At 47.5% G+C, this 15,900-nt stretch overlaps 1 protein-coding gene and 1 long non-coding RNA gene across 4 annotated transcripts in view; one reads left to right on the top strand and one right to left on the bottom strand.

The window, feature by feature from the left end:
- LOC140690784 (uncharacterized) overlaps window positions 1-15,900 on the bottom strand; it is a 68,305-nt gene that overhangs the window by 12,594 nt on the left and 39,811 nt on the right. For all 3 annotated transcript variants that reach the window (XR_012066103.1, XR_012066106.1, XR_012066105.1), the window contains exon 2: window positions 282-591. This is a non-coding gene — a long non-coding RNA (uncharacterized lncRNA). The remainder of the gene's footprint in view (window positions 1-281; window positions 592-15,900) is intronic.
- LOC140690663 (uncharacterized) lies at window positions 3,881-8,126 on the top strand. The gene is made up of 3 exons (XM_072952555.1): window positions 3,881-4,810; window positions 5,225-5,333; window positions 5,815-8,126. Exons 1-3 carry the CDS (start codon window positions 4,676-4,678, stop codon window positions 8,100-8,102), a joined length of 2,532 nt encoding a protein of 843 aa, XP_072808656.1. The 5' UTR covers window positions 3,881-4,675; the 3' UTR covers window positions 8,103-8,126.

Below are 15,900 nucleotides of genomic sequence, written 5' to 3'. Positions count from 1 at the left end.
GACCACAGTGTAGGCCATGTCATCCACATCCTCCACCACCTCGTCTGAACACGCCTCAGACCCCATGTCTGTGTCCAAGAGCTCCGTGACCTGCATGTCAGCGTGGCCCAGCGGCCCCCCAGCCCCGGCCTCCACGCCCAGGAGCAGGCGCAGACGGCAGCGGGCAGCGAGGACCGCACGCCCAGCTGCGCACGGGGCCCCTGACGGCCGCATTTCCCAGGAGGCCTACGAACAAACAGGTGGGCACGTGAAGTCCAACATCCCCGAGGAAAACACCGTACCTTGGAAGCCCAAAGCGTTCGCAGGGGCACCCATGGGGAACTCGAGTGTAAATTCCATGTTCCTTCTAGGTGATCCGTCTTCCATGAGCTGGACCACAACGGGCAGAGCAGGACCCGGCGACGGCTGGTGCATTACTTCTCTGATGGGGCGGATGTGCGGCACGGGGTCAGGTGTCATGGAGCTGCAGGCTTCACACACAGGGCTCACTGGGCGCATGGACCCCCCAGCCAAACACTGATACACAGCCAGCGTGGCGGCCTGGGCCAGTGAGAGCGGAGCCGGGGCCATCAGTCGGGGGGAGCAGGGAGTCTTGGAAAATGGAAATTGCAGACAACCACTGCCAACTGCAGTGCAGAATTGTACTTGTATACCCAGGCCTACTGGGTATTTTTAGATGAATGGATAAAGGAAGTTAACAAGGACAGAGACAACCTTCATAGTTTAATGCAGAGGAAAACCATGATGGTTAAAAAGCTTCTTTGGCACACACAGAACCTAACTAGTGAATTAGCCAAATATCGATGTCCGTTAAGGAAATTTCACAGCCCTGAACTGTGAGCTCTGAGTGGCAACAAGCAGAGTGAGGGGCTCGAGGAGACAAGAGAAAGGGACCCCTCCCTTCCCCGTGACCAGGGTGTGCCCACAGTTCCAGGCATGGCTGGGGAGACTGTTGCTCAGTGGTACAGCACGTGCATGAGGTACTGGGTTCAATCACCAGTACCTCCATTAAATAACAAATAAATTATATTTTAAAAGAATCCCAGGTCTGAAGTAAAGCTTTAGATGAACTGGAGGAGAAACAGTCTTTTCTTCAGCCTGGCAGTGTCCCTGTGAGGCCCCAGAACGGGAAGGGGTGGCATCTGTACTGTAAACCCTGTAACTGCTGAATCTGCTAAAGGTTTGAACACATTCTACAGTAAGAAAAAAGGAGCATCTTTTTTTCAGTGGCCTTGTATTTTGTGGCTATTTATGTGAATGTTTACATAAAAATCAATGTAAGTTATGTGCTTACCATTTCTTATACGAAAGAGAAACCACTCTGATGAAGGAATATGACAAATACAGATATGTATTCACTGGACACAATTCCCTGGCTTTCTACAGCCAGTAGGTGGGTTGGAATTTAAACTCGAGTGCGACTAGCGGAAAAAGCCCCCATAATTAATGATGTGTGCTACGATTTCTGGATGACGTGTGCAATGACTTTTGCATGATGGCCATTCTAACTGGTGTGAGATGGTACCTCATCTAGTTTTCACTTGTATTTCCTTGATACATGATCTGTTAAACATGTTTAAGATGCATGAGCTGTTAAGCTTAAAGGCTAATTGAACGTACAGGCTTTTGCACAGAAAAGGAAACCATAAGCAAAACAAAACGACAACCTATGGAATGGGAGAAAATATCTGTAAATGATGCGACTGACAAAGACTTAACTCCCAGAATATATAAAGTTCATAAAATTTAATAGCAAAAAACAAACAACCCAATCCAACAATGGGCAGAAGACCTAAAGAAGCAATTCTCCAGTGAAGACTACAAATGGCCAATAGGCACATGTAAAAATGCTCAATATCACTAATTATCAGAGAAATGGAAATGAAAACTACAAAACACCAGTCAGAATGGCCGTCACTTCAAAGTTCACGAATGATCAATGCTGGAGAGGGTGTGGAGAAAAGGGAACCCTCTTAGCCCGCTGGTGGGAATGTAGTTTGGTGTAGCCATTATGGAAAACAGTATGGAATGTCCTCAAAAAGCTAAAAAAAGACCTACCCTATGATCCAGCAATCCCACTTCTGTGTATATATTCAGAGGAAACTCCAATGCAAAAAGGTACCTGCACCCCAGTATTCATAGCACCACTATATATAACAGCTAAAATGTGGAAGCAACCTAAATGAAGAAATAGGTGACTGGATGAAGATGAAACAGTAGTATTTATACAATGGAATACTACTATGCCGTTAAAAAGGTTAAAAGAATGCCATTTGCAGCAATATGGAGATCATCATTCTTAGCGAAGTGAGCCACAAAGAGAAAAATACCAAATGATATGATTCACACATATAATCTAAAAAAAGATGACACTATGAACTCATCTAGAAAACAGAAACAGGTTTGCAGACTTGGTTAATAATCATGGTTACCAGGGAAAGGGGGTGGGAAGGGATAAATTTGGGAGTTTGAGATTTACAAATATTAGCCACTAAATATACAGTAGACTTTTTAAAAAAAGTTTCTTCTGTATAGCACAGAAACCTATGTTCAAAATCTGGTAATAATTTATACTGGAAAAGCCTCTACAACCACCCACTGAGGAAGCAAGAGCAGAAAGGAGAGTGAATTACCCTGGGCTAGAGCCCGGTCCTCCTAAAGTCCTTTTCTGCTGCTGACACTGCCTCCTGACCACACTGCGCCCTCCTCCCAGGAGCAGGCTGACATGAACACATATTTCCTGTAAACCTGGGGCAGCAGAGACCGCCCCCAGGACAGGCCATGGGGTAGATGGGAGCAACTGGACAGCTCCCAGGAGCAGACCCCTCTCCCTGCTGCTGCCGTGGATGCCACAGCCCCCACACCCTGGCAGCCCCGCACCCGCCTCCCGCAGGCAGGCCATGACCTGAGGGCCAGCGGAAAGTGCTCCAGGGCCGTTCAGCGCCCTCCCACCTCCCGGGGCTGCACCCGCCTACCCAAACCCAGGTACAAGCAGCAGCAAAGAAACGGGGTTCAGGGGCTACTAACCGGGGGAAGGCACCATGAACCATGACATTGGCCCCGCACCCACCTCAGGGTCATAACGGGACATGCGGCCTGGAACTCACCCTGGACCTCACCCCACACCCCCCTCTCTGTGCGCCTCCCCAGCTGTGCAGCCCAGGCCTCACCCGGCTCCCCGACCTGTGCGCTCCTACCAGCACCCCCTTACCTGCCCTGCGACGGCAGCAGAGGCGACGGCAAGCGGCGGCCCAGACCCCAAGCCGCGTTCCTCCTCGGGAACAGGTCCAGGGGCGCCTGGCTCCTGTCCAGCTTCCACACGCGCCAGGCGGGGTCCAGCGTCTGTGTGGACTCTTGGGGTGGGGTCCCGCTGTCCGGTTCTCTGCCAGCCGGGCCGGGCAGGCTGGGTGGTAGGATAGTAGAGCGGGCCCAGGGTACAGGACTCATCAAATGGCCACAGGGGCATCCCTTCCCCAGCAGTGCTGGTCCTTAGATTTGACCTCACCAAAGTGCTTGCACAACTTTCAAAGATGTTTTTTCTTCAGTAACATGAATTTAAAACAATCAGTATGTCATCAAGGCATTTTCAGAAGTGACCTGCCCTGGGGCTAAATATACACACATAAATACACACATATACACATAAATATATACACACATACATACAGGAAAGAGACAGGTGGACTGAAACACAGATAGACAGAGAGAGAGAGAGAAGACAGACAGACAGACAGAGAGGCACTGAGAGACAGAGAGAGAGAGAATGAACACTGGAGATGGCAATGAGTGGAAGTTACGCACATTTTCACAAGTCAGTCTACATGTCAGAACCCGGTCCCAGTATCCATCCACCCTGCAGGGGAGTGTGTGGGAATCACACAAGGATGTGTGACCAGAAGGCAAAAAAAAAAGCAGGGAGCCACTGTGGGGCAGCACACCCGAGGCCGAGATGGGGCACTGGGCCTGAATCTGAGAAGACAGAATGACCTAGGAGGTCGCATGCCAGAATGGACGATATCAGAGTTGTGTTTAATTTCAACCCGCCTACAGGGAGCTGGGAAGCAGGCGGCAAGGAGGGTGACTTTCCCCAGATCCCAGGGCAGACTCTGGCCTGTGTGGGTTGTGCCCTGCTCCCCACCAGCCCTCTGTGGGGCCTTTCCTTTGCTGAGTCTCTGCATGAACTCCCTGTGATGCCAGCCCGCAGAGGTGACAGGTGCTGTAGGTGTTTGTGGTTCTAGAGACAGGATGGCTTTCCTAGGAAGCAGGGTCTAGAATGATCCCCACTGGGCCGATGGGGGATTGGGGAGACCCTGAGAAGCAGGTGGCTTGTCCAGGGTGACAGCACTGCTGGCGGGAGAGCCGGGTCTGAACCCAGCTGTGTCCTCAGAGCTGTGGCCCTGGCTGTATCCAGGCCTCCCTAGGGCTATAGGAGGGGCCGAGTTGGTGTCACTGTGTGGACATGGCATGGGGTGGGAAGTGAGCCATCAGCTGCCCAGAGAGGCCCTTGGGGAGCTTTGTGTAAGGAGGAAGCTTGGGGAAGGGGACCCCAGGAAGTGACCTCACTTCCCTGGCAACACAGCCCAACAGAACTTGGAACCCAGGTCACCAGGCACCTGCTCTGTAGAGAAGAACACTTCTCAAGTGACTTGGCTGGTGAACTCAGCTCAGCTCAGAAATGTTTTGTTGCGTCCCAAGATCCCGAGGTCGCGGCCCCCGGAAAGCCCGCAGCAACGGCCTTTGCCAACAGTGCCGGCAGTGGGCCGAGTCTCACCCCAGGCGCCTCTGGCCTTTTGGCCACAGGGACCGAAAGGTAACACAGGGAGGCCCAGGGCAGGCCCGCCCAGGCCGGGCCACCACTCAGAGCTCCCCAGGTGGCCCCACGGCCCCTTCCTGACTGGTGGAGGTGGGGCAGTCATGTTGGGGGGGTCCTGCCTCAAGCAAGAGCAGGCTGAGGAAGGGTCAGAGGCCTGGGGGGCCGATCACGTCCACAACCTGGGTCCAAGTGGGCTGGATGGGATGTGGAGAACCGGGGCAGGGCCCTGCTGCCCGAGGTGGCGCCCATGCCCTCTGGGAGTGTCTCTTGCCTCCCGGGTGACTGAGATGACCAAGGTGCCAGTCTGATTTGGCAGGAGAGGGTCGAGTGGGGCAGAAGCAGGAGTGGTCCTGGCCGGGCAGGACTCTAAGACCTCCGGGCCGGGCCGGCTGCCGGTCACTGTCATTGCAGAGGCAGACACCGCAGGATCCGGGGAACCAGGACACTCATGCCACCTCCCCAAGTGAGGGGCTGGTGTGCCACACTGTGGAAGGCCAGCACAGGCTCCGGAAGAGTCTAGGTATGAAGGGCTCCCCACCACCAAGGCCTACTGCCCAGACACCGACCAGGTCTCTCCCCAAGATCTTGCCCAGGGCTGAGGGGCAGCTCAGCACCCCCGGCTCTGACCTGGAGCACCATGCCCACTTCCCGGGGATTCAGGTAGAGGACCAGGAGCCCCCCAAAGCAGAGCCCAAAGGTGAGAAGGGCGGGGCTGGTGCGGGTGTGTAGGTGAGGGAGGGCGGAGCGCTGGGACACACAAGGAGGCATCCCCAACGGCTGCTGTTGGGACCAGAGCAAAGACTGGCCTCAGACCACCTGTCTGGAAGAATTTAGAAACAGAACACAGCCTGTGGGCACTTGCTCGGTGGGAGCTGTCTGCAAAGCTCTGGGAAGATTTCTGTCCTTGAAAGGCACATGGAAAGGGAGGCATATGGGTACCTTTTTCCTCTGTCAAGCCTGAGCACAACCACTAGACTTAAAGCTCTCTCCACGTCCAACAGTTACAGGTCCAGAGCAGGCAGAGGCAGGGGAAGACGGCACAGAACAAAAACAGGACCACCAGGATCCAGCAGGAGACAGCAAGCTCCCTCCTGCTGCTCCTGCTGGACTTGCTGCTCCTGAAGATCCTGCAGCTCCTGCTCATCTTGCTGCTCGTGAGGAGCCTGCCACTCCTAAAGAACCTGCCGCTCCTGAAGAGCCTGCCGCTCCTGAAGAGCCTGCTGCTCCTGAAGAGCCTGACAGTCTTGAACAGCCTGCTGCACCTGAAGAGCCTGACGCTCCTGAAGAGCCTACCCTTCCTGAAGAGCCTGACGCTCCTGCTGATCAAGCCGCTCCTGAAGAGCCTGCTGATCTTGCCGCTGTTGAAGAGCCTGCCGCTCTTGAAGAGCCTGCTGCTCCTAATGACCTAGCCGCTCCTGAAAAGCCTGCTGATTTTGCCACTACTGAAGAGCCTGCAGCTCCTGCTGATGTTGCCACTCCTGTTGAGCCTGCCGCTCCTGAAGAGCCTGCCGCACCTGAAGAGCCTGCCGCTCCTGAAGAGCCTGCCACTCCTGAAGAGCCTGCTGCTCCTGAACAGCATGCTATTCCTGCTGATTTAGCCTCTCCTGAACAGCCTGACGCTCCTGAAGAGCCTGAAGCTCCTGCTGATCTAGCCGCTCCTGAAGATCCTGCAGCTCCTGCTCATCTTGCTGCTCGTGAGGAGCCTGCCACTCCTGAAGAGCCTGCTGCTCCTACTGATCCAGCCGCTCCTAAAGAACCTGCCGCTCCTGAAGAGCCTGCCGCTCCTAAAGAACCTGCCGCTCCTGAAGAGCCTGCTGCTCCTGAAGAGCCTGACAGTCTTGAAGAGCCTGCTGCACCTGAAGAGCCTGCCGCTCCTGAAGAGCCTGCCCTTCCTGAAGAGCCTGACGCTCCTGCTGATCAAGCCGCTCCTGAAGAGCCTGCCGCTCCGGAAGAGCCTCCTGATCTTGCCGCTGCTGAAGAGCCTGCCACTCCTGAAGAGCCTGCTGCTCCTGAAGAGCCTGACAGTCTTGAAGAGCCTGCTGCACCTGAAGAGCCTGCTGCACCTGAAGAGCCTGCCGCTCCTGAAGAGCCTGCCCTTCCTGAAGAGCCTGACGCTCCTGCTGATCAAGCCGCTCCTGAAGAGCCTGCCACTCCGGAAGAGCCTCCTGATCTTGCCGCTGCTGAAGAGCCTGCCACTCCTGAAGAGCCTGCTGCTCCTGCTGATCTAGCCACTCCTCAAGAGCCTGCCGCTCTTGAAGAGCCTGCTGCTCCTAATGACCTAGCCGCTCCTGAAAAGCCTGCTGATTTTGCCGCTACTGAAGAGCCTGCAGCTCCTGCTGATGTTGCCACTCCTGTTAAGCCTGCTGCTCCTGAAGAGCCTGCCGCTCCTGAAGAGCGTGCTGCTCCTGCTGATCTAGCCGCTCCTGAAGAGCCTGCCGCACCTGAAGAGCCTGCCGCTCCTGAAGAGCCTGCCGCACCTGAAGAGCCTGCAGCTCCTGAAGAGCCTGCTGCTCCTGAAGAGCCTGCAGCTCCTGCTGATGTTGCCACTCCTGTTGAGCCTGCCGCTCCTGAAGAGCCTGCCACTCCTGCTGATCCAGCCGCTCCTGAAGAGCCTGCCGCTCCTGAAGAGCCTGCCACTCCTGAAGAGCCTGCTGATCTAGCCGCTCCTGAACAGCCTGACGCTCCTGAAGAGCCTGATGCTCCTGCTGATCTAGCCGCTCCTGAAGAGCCTGTCGCTCCTGCTGATCTAGCCGCTCCTGAAGAGCCTGCCGCTCCCGAAGAGCCTGCCGCTCCCGCTGATCTTACCGCTCCTGAAGAGCCTGCCGATCCTGAAGAGCCTGCTGGTCCTGCTGATCTAGACGCTCCTGAAGAGCCTGCCACTCCTGCTGATCTAGCCGCTCCTGAAGAGCCTGCTGCTCCTAATGATCTGGCCACTCCTGAAGAGCGTGCAGGTCCTGCTGATCTAGCCGCTCCTGAAGAGCCTGCCACTCCTGAACAGCCTGCTGCTCCTGCTGATCTAGCTGCTCCTGAAGCGCCTGCCGCTCCTGCACCTGCACCTGCACCGCTGGGCACTGGAGAATCTGTTCAGGCATCATCACCCCCTAGGGCTGAGCCCCCTCTGCCCCCTCCTACACCTTCTCCAAAATCCCACTATGAATCCCTTCCCCCACCTGAAGTTGACTTCACTACCCCTGAAGTTGTTTTTGTTTTGCTTTCCTTTATTTTACTTTGTTTGTTTCACCCCATGGTTGGCATCCTTTATTTTTCCGCTTCCTATTTCCTTAAATAAATTACAGATTTTTTCCCTTTTAAATTGTGCAATTCAGGAACATTATTGCATTCACATGCTGTGCGACCATCACTACCATCTAGTTTTACGCTATTTCTTTCCTGAAAATAATACCCTGGATCCAAAGTGCGCACTCCCCTTCCTTCCTCCCCCAGCCCCTGGTGGTCAGACCCCCCAAGCCATGAGGCAAAGGCCAGGCTGAGGCAAAGCTATGGATGCATGACGACAGTGTAGTGGAGTGGCCTGCAGATGGCAGCGTAGCGATCGTAAGACATGACTGCCAGGAGGATACATTCAGTCGCCCCCAACCAGTGGGAGATATAGAACTGGGCCACACAGCCTCCATAGCGGATGGTCTTCTGTGGACCCCAGAGGTTGACCAGGAGTTGTGGGACGATGCTCGTGGTGAAGCTAATGTCCAGGAAGGAAAGGTTGACAAGAAAGAAGTACACAGGGGTGTGGAGGTGCACATCCATACAGGAAAGCAGAATGATGGTGCTGTTGCCCAAGACGGACACCACATAAATCCCTGAGACAATGACAAAAACGACAGGTTCTAGCGAGGGTCGTTCAGAGAAGCCCAGAAGCACAAAGACTTCTGGAGAACTCCCACTGGCTACTTCCACCATCACGCAGAGCTAGAGGTGGGCACAAAGCCCACCTGCAGGTGAGTGGGGGGCACAGGGTATCAAGCACTAGGGGTTGTATCAGCGAGCAAACTTTAAACGTAAATGTATAGCCACTGTATTTGAAAGCACCCATCCAAATGCTCCATGGATGATCTTGTGCCATCTTCCTGAAGGCCAACTTGGAATGCGTGCTAGAAGACATGGAAATAAGCATAGCCTGGGGAAAAAATGGACATTCATGCAAAACTCTTGGACAGTTATGCGCTATTTCTTTTTTATTGAAATATTACTTACAGTAGCAACATCTGGAGTCAACCTAAATTTTTAGTGATGAGGTTTTCAATGGGTGGAGGATGGCATTTCATCTGGTGAAACACTGCACTGCCTTTAAAACTGAGCCTGTGCTGCCTCCCTACTCAGTTAATAGTCACACGGAGTCCATTCTGACGTTTCTCTTTCTCTCAAATCCCACAACTATCAGCAAATTTTTGCTTTATTAAATATAACCAGAGTCTCATCACCTCTCACCACTTACGCTGCTACTCCCCTGGCCCTTACTGCTATCATTTACCACCTGAACAACTGACCTCACATTCTGACTTGTCTTCCTGCTTCCCTGTTACTTCCCTTCAAAGCATACTCAACACAGCAGCCTGAAGATTACATTAAGACATAATATGAGAATACGAAAATGAATATATGTATATTCATGTATGACTGAAGCATTGTGCTGCACACCAGAAACTGACACAACACTGTAAGCTGACTATACTTCAATTAAAAAAAAAGAATTACCTTGTGTACACAGCATTAGACTACAAGCTTAGAAGTGTACTAGCTGAGGAATACTTGCTGTAAGAAGTTTTAATCCAAGAAAGAAAAGTAAAACAGATTAAAATTTACACACAAAGGTACAAGCATGTATCGTATTTCTACGTACTAAAGCCTCAAACAGAATTCTATTTTTATTGTACATAAATATAACCATGCAACAAAGTTATAAAAATAAATTAGTTATACTGAGATACAAAAGTGCTCAGTATTTTAAAGGGATAAGGAAAAAATAAAGCACGGAATGCCAAAAAAAAAAAAAAGAGAGAGAGAGAGAGAGAGATGATAAGATCACACTGCTTTACTGCTCACTACCCCCATTATTGTGGAACAAGGCTTTTCCTCCAAAACAGTCACATGCTTGCCTTCTCACCTCCATCAGGTTGGTCTTCAAAAGTCATCTTTCATTGTCTTATTTAATACTGAAAACCCACCCAGCTCCCTTCTCTCCTTTTCCTGTTTTATTTTTATTTATAGTACTTATCACTATAGAATAAACACGCTATTCTAATTTATTATGTTCATTATCTGTCCCTTTCCATTACAGTATAAATTCCATGGAGCCATGCCTTCCTGTTATTTTGCTTATTGCATTTAGACACTAACCCAGTGTCTAATACACAGAAGTCCTTTAATCAATAGCCACTGAATGGGTAAACTGTAAGACAGATTGTTAGGATGGTATGTGGTCATGGTGGAGGCAGAACTAAAGAAATGGAAAGGTATAGCTGATTCTCACTCACTCACAGGGCAATCTCACAGCAGTATTGTCAAGAAAGAACTCTTGGAACTGTCAGAGTCATGCACAGGTGACTCCAGTGATCTCTTCATCTTACACACGGGGAGTAAAACAAAGGATGAGCCAGCAGGGATGATGTGTGAAGCCAGAAGCCCCCATAGAAGCAAATCGATAATCTCAATCTGCTTCCATTGTCCCTGAACATTTCTGGAGCCCTTATTTACAAAAACATGAATTTTTTCTTCCCTTTCTTTTAAAAGGAAGAGTAAATTCATTAAAATTAGAGCCCATTGAGATGTGAGGAACAGAGCAGCTGTAAACTCAACTGTCAATCCTTTTAAAGTCCCAGAGAGTGAAACTTACTTATCTCTATAACTGGCATTTTATGAAGCAAAATAAACTTGAAGACATGTACATTCACAGTGTTTTAAAATACATGGAGAGTTTCCCAGTGCATTTTGTAGAAATGGAGCTCAGAGAGCCTCAGGCATTTGCCAAAATTCACACATAGAAGTTATACTGGTGTGGACTTAACTGAGTTAGAATGCAGAGAAAATCCTCTGCTTTGCATAGAGAAGACCTGAGCAGCACTGAAACTCTGAGAAAGCACCCAGGAGACGGATTCTGACCCCCTCCAAATTCAGGAAGCATGGAGAGCTGTCAGAACACGGGTGGTTTCATAGTGTGGATGTGGGAGAGGAGAAGTGAGCGAGGATAGTCATGTGTAACTGAGTCATGGCACAATAAAGTAATTGCCCTGTACAGACAGTCACCTCAGACAAACTGATGAGGACATCAAAAAGTAGAACAGTAAACCGAAAACTGCATTGTCCCCCTGGGTGTTAACTATCTCCTCTGGAGATATGAAAATTTTGTTGACCCACATATGAAGAAAATGTTTGAATGTCACCAAGAGAGGGGGACCAAGAGATCAGTCGTGGTCATGAAGTAATATAATAGTTTGGTAGAATTTTTGAGGACATAGAGATCTTTGTGACAATCAGTGGCTTACTCAAAGGCCAAGAGCTCCTCAGAGCTCCTTGGAGCACACTCAAGACAACAAGATTCTTAGTACAAAAATAACATTCCTGGTAAAGGAAGAGTTTTGTTCATTCAGTGAGTAACCAAAATTGTTACAGTGAAAAAAAAATCACTCTTGAAAATGTGGCCCCCACCCCAAGTCCTGTGACATTATGACAAAGAAAGGTAGTATGGTGACAGTTACGGGGATGAGTCCAAATTTTGTGAGTCAATTATGCAGTCACAAACTCTACCCATGAATGCGGGCAACCTGCTAAAATACCAAAGACTACAAGAAGAGCGAATTAGATTACTGAAATGGATCAGTGCTCATCAATCTTAATTGAAACTGCCAGAAACTCCGTGTTCTGTTTTATCTTAAATACCATGAAAAACAAATAGACCCCAGAATGTCACTTACTGATGGTGAGACAGCAGCAGCATCTTTCTGCATTCAGGTGCAAACATTGTATAATGAGCTGTATTTTATTTCAAGAATCGATAAGATCCACAAACTCAGGGCATGTGACATTAAAAAGCAGGAAAGCAGCCAACAGATTTAGAAGCCATAAAAATACTGGAAATCTCCAAGCCAGTAGTGGCAAGTGTGCTAGACTGTCTTCAAATGCATGTGTAAGGACAGAGCCTTAAGTTTTAAAATCAGAATAGGTTTAAATTAGAAGAAGCACTTTTTTTCCCCTAAGAAAACTGTCAGCAAAAGTAGTGAGGATGATTCATAGTGTTTTCAGAATAAGAAATATATGCCAACCCCAAAGGACCAAGTGTGCCATAAAACCCTTAAAATCACAAGACATTCATTTTATTCCTTGGAGCAATCAGGAGGCAGACAGAGGGTAATGATGTCAGGAAGATGAAATTGGAAGGAACGAAGCTTTGGTTTTTTTTTTCCCTATTGACTGATTGCAATTTTATTATAATTTCTGTACACACAGAATTGATTCTTTTCATGAATAAAATGTTATTTTAGGTTTTTATACTGCCTAACATTGATTCAGAACATAAGAATCAGTTATGTCTACACAAAATTTATCATGTAGTGGAGGGGAGAGTCTGAAATATTTGCCTATACCATAATTTTGGTACAGGTTTTAAAGATTTTTTTGAAATCCAATTATTCTATTATTGGTGTACAATACAATGACAAACTAATTTTTTTTGCTAGATCGTTTATATTTACTATGGTAAAACACATATAACACATACATTTACCACTGTAACCAAGTTAAAGTGTACAAATCAGTGGAATTAAGTGCAATTACAAAATAGTGCAACCATCATTAGTATCTGGTTCCAAAACTTTTGTCACCCCCCACATGCTCTCTTTAAGCAATCACTTTCTATTTGCTTTCCCTTCTCCAGTCTTTAGCAACAATTCAATCTACTTTGTCTCTATGGATTTGACTATTTTGGATATTCCATACAAATAAAAACATACAGTATGCGGTATTTTATGTTTGACGTCTTTCACTTAGTATAATGTTTTCAAGGTTCTTGGATACTGTAGCATGTATCAGTATTTTATTTACTTTTATAGCTGAGTAATATTCCATTGTGTGACTTCACTGCATTATGGTGCTCTATTCATCTGTTGATTTAAAAAACAGAAATTCATTTTGAACTGTTTCCCTCTGTACTCTTTGATTTGTATAATAAAAAGAGCCTCAGTAGAGGACTGTTACTAAGAATTTGACCAGTGAAATTATTCAGGACTGGGTTTGTATATTGCACTGGCACTAATTAGTCTGGACTGTTAGTCAAGTCTCTAAGTTAACTGTTCCAGTTTTTTGATATGTATTTTAAAGGGTTTTCAGAGCATTATTCTAATTTGTAAGGTAAGATCTGCGCCTGTCATAGTTACTAATACATTCCCCACTGTCCCATATATTTGCCTGATATCTCGCATGTTGACAATGCCTAATATATACTTATTATTATTATTATTATTAGTCAATGAATGAATGATTCTGGAGGTAGTCTGTTAATCAGAGTATAAAATGATCTGTTTTTTTCTTAGCTTTATTAAGATATAATTGACATATAACCTTGTGTAAGTTTTAAGATGTTCCAACATGTGTTTTCTCTCCAAAGCACCAAATGACTCTCTCCCATCAGCTGGATGTCAATCCAACTAATTTTGACACTATATAATGCAAATTACTCCTGAGTGACCCTGCAAGGGGCTATCATGAACCCCACTTTAAAGATGAGGCAACTGAGGCTTTGCGTGGGCAAATGACTTGCTGAAGGCTATGTGGTTATTAAGTAGTAGAGCAAGGAGTGCACATGGGTTTGCACCTTAAATAATATATTTCTTATCCCCTCACTCCCTTAGTTATCTAATGCAGTCTAATGGGTTCAAATACTAACTATATCATGAAGATTCTCCAAATTATATCCCTGGCCAGCACACCCACACCCAACTTCATAGTATCTCATACAGTTCATTGTCTATGTTATAACTTCATTTGGAAGATGGAATGGACTAAACTGCATTCCTCCAAAATTTATATGTTGATGCTCTTAACCCTACTGTGACTATGTTTGGAGATGGCGCCTTTAGGGATAATTAAGTTTATCTGAGTGAGGTCATAAGAGTACTACCCTAATCCCATAGGACTGGTGTCCTTATAAGAAGTTGAAAAACACGAATCTGCTTCTCCTTCCTTCCTCTCTCTCTCTCTCCCCATCTCCCTCTCCCACCCTGAGCATGCACAGAGGAAAGGCATGTGAACACACAGTAACAGGAAGGCTATCTATAAGTCAGGAAGAGAGACCTCACCGGAAACCAACCTTGATGACACCTTGATCTAGGATTTTCAACTTTCAGTACGTGAGAAAATAAATTCCTGTTGTTCAAGCCACCCAATGTGTGATTTTCTTTGGCAGGCTAGCACCAATTCCAAATTTAATGCTTCAGAAAATGAGCCCTGTTCCCTACCAGATCTGCTCTAGCTTCACCCTCCCCATCCCAGTTGATAATAACTCTATTCTACTAGGTTCTCAAGTCAGAAATCACATAGTCAACTTTCATCACTCACTTTTCCACTCCCTACCCTCACTCAGCACATGAAATCTCTCTGAAAGTCCTACTGGCTCTATCTTTAAAATATTCAGATTACAATTACTTCTCACAACTTGTCTCCCTGTGTCAACCATAATCACTGTATTAAAATGTAAGTCACATAGAATGTATCTTATTCGAAAGCATTCACTCCCATTCACCTGACTCTGAATAAAGACGCAACATTGCCGTAACAACCCACGAAGCCCTATACTAGCTGCCCCTTCACCTTCCATATCCATTACTTCTCTGACCCGATGGCCCACCACTTCCCCCATTCCTCCCCTGGCTGTACCCACAGGAGTCTCTGTTGTTCCTGACGCATGACAGGCACTCATCTGATATTACTTTTGTCCCTGCTGAGGACTCTGCCTAGAACCACCACCTCATGTCTGTCCTCAAGTTTCACCTGGGGAGTGACTTTCGCTGTTGCACTACTCACAATGGCAGACCCGCCCTTTCTCCATTCCTGCTCCACTCCTCTCGAGAGTACTTTCCATCACCTCACATTCCAGATGCGTATTTCCTCATTCCCACGTCTGTGCCTCCTTCTTTCAGAATGGAAGCTCATGAAGGCAATGGTTTGTTCATTTCCTTCTGCATCGCCAGCTCCCAGAGCATGGTCACACAGATGCTGCTTAATGCTCGTGTGTATAAATATGCTGAACTGCACAGTGTGAGACCGTGGCCGCCTGGAGAATGCAAACAGCCCTAGGGAAGACGGAATTCTCTCTCTGTTGAAAACAAGTAGTCTTTTCTTCAACTTGCCCATTCCAGAGCTGAACACGCTGTTAGAAGAGATAATTAGCTTGACTGTGGTGAGTGCTTCACAGTATATACCAAAATATCATGTCATACAACTTAAATAGATGCTATTTTTATTTACCATACCTCAATAAAGTTAGACAAATAAAACAAGAGACACTGGGTTTTGCAGCTTCCTTTTTTTTTCTTTTCTATTTATCTGCAACTTTACAATTATTGTGCTACTTCACGTATCTTGTAAGCTGCCATCACAGATTACTCAAAGACCTGTGTAGTCTTAGTTTGTCTTAAAACATTTTTTTTACAACTATAATAGTGGAGTTTTTTGGCCAAAATTTTCTTCAATTCAAAGTTTTTTTTCCATATTGAAGATAATAAAACAAAAACAAATACACTTCATTACTTAGAACAATATATTCCATATGCACAGCCATTGAGCTTCTCAGAATTTGAGTTTCCCCATGCATCACTGAGCAAAGCAATGGCATGGACTCCCGTCATGTGGGTCACATGGGGAGATGTTAGCCCAAGGGTACAAACTTGCCCTTGGAAGACAAGTAAGTTTTGGGACCTGATGCACAGACAGCATCGTGATTATAGCTAACAATACTATACCATGTAGTTGAAAGTTACTAAGAGACTAGATCATATGTGGCATTTAACCATATAAACCAGCTGATTGTCTTCTGAATGGTGTGCCTTTCAACTGAAAACAGATTATAAGAACAAAAT

Source organism: Vicugna pacos, chromosome 3, assembly GCF_048564905.1.
Source record: "Vicugna pacos chromosome 3, VicPac4, whole genome shotgun sequence".
NCBI lineage: Eukaryota > Metazoa > Chordata > Mammalia > Artiodactyla > Camelidae > Vicugna > Vicugna pacos.
Note: the sequence above shows the minus strand (reverse complement) of the source record. Positions and strands in the feature narration are given on the sequence as shown.